Here is a 6,126-nt window from a genome sequence, read left to right on the forward strand (position 1 = left end):
TCTGTGCTCGAAGACCCCTGTGATTTTGTGTCTGTCAGGGTGAGTGATGGAGAAGGCTGGATGACAATGAGGGACGCCGTTGTACTTCAGATGTTCAAAGCCCTGGTTAGACTCTCTCTCTTAGATACCATATCTTGGGAAGGAAAATATAGTGAGAGGGTGAGGATACTGCACAGCTTCTCCAGGACTGAGAGGGTTATATTGTGAAGACAGATTGCATAGCCAAGGCATGTATTTCCCGAGGATATAAGCAACTGTCAGGTGACCTGACTGAGCGTTTTCAAAATCTTAGAAGAATTTGGATAGGTCCTGTCAATAATTCAAAGTTGAGTTAGAATTAGCCCATTGTGGTGGCAAATGAGGAAACATCATTCCATATAAAGAGAGTAGATTTCTGAAATACTCTCCTCAAAATGGCTCTGGGCAACAGGAGCCATCAAAGTTTGAGGTCTGTAGACTTTTAGGTAGGGTACTGAATGTTCTGAAGATAAGGTAAACATAGTTTTTGGGTACACCAACAAATGAATGGTGGAGCAGGGTTTGAGGTGCAGAATAGCCTACTGTAATTCCTGTGATACTTTCTGCTGCATTTGTATTATGTCATAGAAAATAGGAGGAGGAGTAGGCCATTCAGCCCTTCAAGCCTGCTCCACCTTTCAACATGATCATGGCTGATCATCTAACTCGGTGCCTTGTTCCTGCTTTCTCCCCATACTCTTTGATCACTTTAGCCCCAAGAACTAAATCTATCTCCTTCTTAAATTCATTTAATGTTTTAGCCTGAACTGCTTTCTGGGTGGAGATATTTCTCCTCATCCCAGCCCTAAATAGCCTACCCTGTATCCTTAGAATGTGACCCCTGGTTTTGGACTCCCTGGTCATCAGGAATATGCTTCTTGCATTTATCCAGTCTTGTCCGAATGGAATTTTACAGTTTCTGTGAAATCTCACTTCATTCTTCTAAACTCCGACAACAGAAAGAAATAATCGGGTTTGGTGGTGGGGGGGTGGGGGGGTGGTGACAAGTTGAGGTCCTTAAGTGACCTTTAATTGACCACTAAAGAATCTTAATTGCTAATGGACCTTCTCACCTGGTACTTAATTAGCCAGGTGGTAGAAGTGGGGGTGAAGTTTCCATTCAAGGCAAACTCATCCCATTGTTATTTCTTCTCTTGGTTTTCGGAATAATGGGAAAATGGTACCCAGGTTAGTTGTCTTGATTGCACTGATTAAAGGAAGAATGTTAGTCAGTACATTGGGAGAAGGCTTTATTTGGAATAGGGACGCTTTGAGAGATGGTAAAGTTGCATAGTCCCATTAGACCGTACGGCTACACTCTCATTGGAGAGAGACAAGTGGCAATGGTTTAGCCTGAGGGTCACCATGCTTCAGGCAAGGCGGAGAGGTTGAGAAGGCAGGACCTTTGTGGTAACCTGAACGAATGCAGGGATGAAACCTACACAGTTGGTGCCATGCTGTGTGGCAAACCAGCCAACCAACTAACTAAGCTAACCAACCCATGGGATCTAGCCCACCTTAACCACCAGTTCAGCAGAAAGGATAACTAATGACACATTTATTAAACCAGCAATGCTGTCTAGTGAAGTGTAATAATGTACAAGCTAACGGTTATTGGCAATGTCTTTCCCAGGAACAAGTTCTTTTCTTCATGAAGGACATCTTTGACTTTGAGAAGGTGAGGTACACCAGCACCGAGTGTCTTGCTGAGGACATCTTACACTTGATACAGCGTCGCACTGAGCTCTTGATGGCTTATCTTGGAACAGACAGCCTGAGGCACCTGAATGGGTATGTTGGACTCCCCCTACCCAATGGATGCTTGGAAGCACAAGCACAGTAAACCAAGACTTTGAACTCTGTGTGAGGGTTATCATGAGCACATATAACATAAGGCTGTCTGTAAAACCTCACAGGCTCCCTAAACCATGACACTTGAACCATTCCATTATATTTCTTCCTCACTACTTTCGTCCCCGTTTGAGTTTTTTTGGTCCTTACATTTGCAAAGGCCTGTCCTGTTGATTCAAGCCCCATTACAGAAGCATGGACACCAGCTGCTGGCTGCTATTTCAGTGCAGCACAGAGCTGCGCTGTTGGAGGGGTTGTCTTCTGAATGGGGGATTAAACTGACACAACAAAAGTTTGAAGAAGGACAAGGGAATTCTCTCCAGTGTCCTACCAAATATTTATCCAAGAGATAATCGAGCGTTATTAATCTCAATGCTCCTCTGTACGAATGGGGTGCAGCATTTTCCCCATTACATTTCTGAAGTGCTTTATTGACAGTAAGTGATTTGCAATGCCCTGGGGGTGTAAAAGCAGCTTCATAAATATAATACCCTACTTTTTTTTCTGCTAGATGACTCCTGAATCAGGATTTAGTACCAGTGTTGTGAATGTTTGATGTGAATTTTGATTATTGGAGTCACAAGGCTCTGTGCAACTCAAGGATAGAAAGTTTATCACCCCAAGCACATAGCAGCAGATATTGGGACATAGCATATATTGTCATGTTCACTTGTTAGCCTTCGCACACCAGAGTTTCAAAGTACAAGACAGCGCTGGGACTTGGTTCTACCTCCTGACTGGAACCAGACAGAGCAAAATTTGTTCTCATCGTATGACAGGGGGAGCCTTGAAGAAGCACCTATCCTGGTGCAGTGATGACAGAACATGTTGCACGGTGCCTATAATTATTGATAGACTCAGGGAGGTTTCCAAAGGAAAGTATCCAGGATTTTCATAAAGTCTCCACATTGCTGATGATGATGTACAGGCTGGTTGTCCAGTTGAAAATTCCAGTTGCAATTGTGAATATTTGGCAGAAGAATACTCCAGTAACTGTGTTACCTACAATATACTTTGTGAAACCTTGAATTGTCTGCTTTGTTCTTGTTCCTTTCTGGTTTTGAGCTTGACCAGTAGGAGTACTGTCAGGGTTTCCACCTTTAATCTGTCTTAACACTAGACATATCCATCCTGCTGTTATTAGAATTGGACAGGGGTCAAACAGAGGGTGGTACAGACCTAGGTCAAGGGGATGGCATACAATCAGGGGGAAAAACTATCTTAAGGTTGGAGCAGGATGTCAGCAAATAAATGAACCACACTTGGGATGGGATCAGAGCAGGGGTTGACGGAATAGGGTTGGGGCAGAAAAACTCAGAGAGGAGATCAGATAGATCGAGGGATGGGAGCAGATTTGGCTATGGAGGAATGGGTTTGGGATTGGCTACTACATGGAGGCAGATACCTTAGATATGAGGAAAAGGAAGGAATAATGTCAGCTAAGTGAGGTAGGCTAATTTTATTTATTCATTCACAGAATGTGTGGTGTTACTGCCCATGCCAGGATTCATTGCCCATCCCTAATTGCACAGAAGGTAGTTAAGTATCAACCACATTGCTGTGGGTCTGGAATCACATGTAGGTCAGACCAGCTTTCCCAATAATCAGGAGTAGTTTTGTGGCCATCATTAGACTATTAATTGCAGATACTTATTGAATTCTAATCCCAACTTCTGCTGTGGCAGGATTTGAACCCAGGTCCCTAGAACATTACCAGGACCTCTGGATTAATAGTCTAGCAATAATACCACAAGGCCATCACTTCCCCTGGTAATATTAAGAGCAGGATGGGGCACAGAAAGGTGAATGAGAAGCGATAATAATCGGGCATGGATTTGGCAGTAGCAGGGATGGAATTGTATCTTTAATTTTGATGTTTGCTGATGCCTCCCAGTCAGCAAGGAAATAAGTGAGAATGGTGAGGTTTTTTCCTCCTTGCATACACTAGTCAATGTAATCTATACAATTCCTCTGTGCTCTTTAGCACTCGGGTTAACCCATTTAGCCTAAACCTATAGCGATGCATTTACAGGGAAGCTAGATAAGCATGTGAGGGAGAAGGGAATAGAATGTTGACAGGGGTAGATGTGGTAAGGTGAGACAAGACTTGTTTAGAATGTTGTCAGTAACACAGACCAGTTGGGCTGAAGGGCCTGTTTCTGCACTGTATCTTCTCTGAAGTTTGTAAAGTTGCCATAGTCTCACTGTCTCATTAGAGATAGAGAGAGAGAGAGATTAGGTGGTGGTTTATCCTGAGGATCAACATGCATCAGGTGAACGGTGAGGAAGAGGAGTATCCTTCATTTGATTTGGTTTGGTTTGATTTATTATTGTCACGTGCTTAAGTACAGTGAAAAGTTTTGTTTTGAGTGCACTATAGGCAGATCATATTGTACAAAGAACATGGGGAGATTGAACAGGACAAGGAATACAAAGTTACAGCTACAAAGAAGGTACACAAAAAGCAAATCAACATTAGATTTGAAATTTGAGATGTCCATTCAGAAGTCTAACAACAATGGGGGAGATGCTGTTCTTGAACCTGTTGGTGCGTGTGTTTAAGCTTTTGTATCTTCTGCCTGACAGAAGAGATTGGAAGAGATTATAGCTGGGGTGGGAGGGTCCTTTGATTATGTTGATTGCCTTTCTGAGGTAGTGGGAAGTGTAGATGGAGTCTGTGGATGGAAGGTTGGCCTATGTGATGGTTCGGGTTGTGTTCAAAATTTTCTGTAGTTTCTCATGGTAACCTCAGCCATTGTAGGAATCAAACCCATGCTATTTGGTGTCCCTCTGAATCAGAAATCAGCTAACCAACCCTCCCGCTGTGAAGTTAATGACAGTGTTAAAATAGCAGAGACAGGAATTCACAAAGATCATGGTAACTGTTTGGTTATGTATCAGTAGTAAATGCTTGCTGTTGACTCTAACCACTCAATTCTAACGGGGCATGCAATGCACAGGGGTTGATTATGACCATCACTGTCTGGGCTGGTTGGTCCATTGACACAGCAGATTGGCTGCCTTTTGTAAAACCTGCCAGATTTGCATTGCACGAATAACAGCAAGATGGAAATCAGGCAGATCTAAGAGCAAGAAGACAACTCTCCAGATCAGGGTGTCACATGCCAGAAACAGTGACCAGCCCCTTTCCTTCAACCATATGGGTGGCAACCCTAGACTACTCACTTATGTTATTGAATGACTGCTTATCTGCTAAGTGTTCTCTGCTTTTCTATGGTCCATAATGTGACTGTGTACATATGTCTGTACCTATACCTCACTATGTATAATTATATAGACAGACTGCTCAGCAGCACCTCATCACATTTCCCTATTAGCACTAAAAGCACACACTAGATATTCACTTTCAAAATGGTTACTTGAATTTTCGAGTTGCCAGTGTGTCTCTGCCATTGAAGTATTCCTGTGAATGTACTATGATAATTCCTTAGAAATACATATACCTGGCATTTTAAGGCACTAAAACAGTTTATGCAAGTTGCCTTACACTTTGTTGGTCAGTAACAGAGTCTTGCAAAATGTCTGTATTGTTGTCTGTTTGGTTTCTGATACTCAGCAACTTAAATCCTCACTAATTCAAGGTCCTTGCTATTTTACTGCTTTGTTAACAAGTACTACACATTGACAAATATCTTCCGCAAGTAAAGCGCTTCAAAAACAGTCTGCTGCATGTTTCTTTGTTGATTTTAATGTGTGTACATTTGTTTCTGATTTCAAATGCACCAGCAATGTGTACTTGGACAAGGGCTTGCACTTTGCACGTGTTGTAAGAACAATAGGACTGTTGTCATTGGAGCAGGGAAGACCCAAGGGGAAGATTTATTGGAGGACTTTTTCGTGAAGATGAAGGATTTGGAAAGGGATAAACCATTTCCAGAGGCAGAAGGACCATGAATTTAAGCTAATTAATCAAAGAACCAGATTGAAGATAGAGATAATGAAGACTGATTTGTCTGTAACAGCTGAAAGATACATTTAATGGTAAACTTTCAGAAGTCAGTTGGATATTACTTGAAAAGGAAAGCTTTGTAGGTCTAAGGATGAATAAAAAAAATGCGCTAACTTTTTCAAAGAGCTAGCACATGCACAGTGAGTTGAACGACCTCTTTCTACAATGTCAGGATTCTACAATTCTCTAACATTGAGCAGGGTCATGAGATTGGGGAATGGGAGAATAGACAATAGGCAATAGATACTAGAGTAGGCCATTCGGCCCTTCAAGCCAGCACCACCATT

General features: G+C 42.3%; 1 protein-coding gene across 10 annotated transcripts in view; it reads left to right on the top strand.

Annotated features, from left to right (window-relative positions):
* The window catches only part of miga1 (mitoguardin 1), a 105,402-nt gene extending 99,852 nt beyond the window's left edge, over nucleotides 1-5,550 (top strand). For all 10 annotated transcript variants that reach the window (XM_059648129.1, XM_059648120.1, XM_059648123.1 and 7 more), the window contains one exon: nucleotides 1,652-5,550. In XM_059648129.1, coding sequence (XP_059504112.1) covers nucleotides 1,652-1,861 — 210 coding nt within the window. In that variant the 3' untranslated portion in view covers nucleotides 1,862-5,550. The remainder of the gene's footprint in view (nucleotides 1-1,651) is intronic.
* Nucleotides 5,551-6,126: the final 576 nt, after the last annotated feature.

Source organism: Stegostoma tigrinum, chromosome 8 (assembly GCF_030684315.1).
Source record: "Stegostoma tigrinum isolate sSteTig4 chromosome 8, sSteTig4.hap1, whole genome shotgun sequence".
Lineage (NCBI taxonomy): Eukaryota > Metazoa > Chordata > Chondrichthyes > Orectolobiformes > Stegostomatidae > Stegostoma > Stegostoma tigrinum.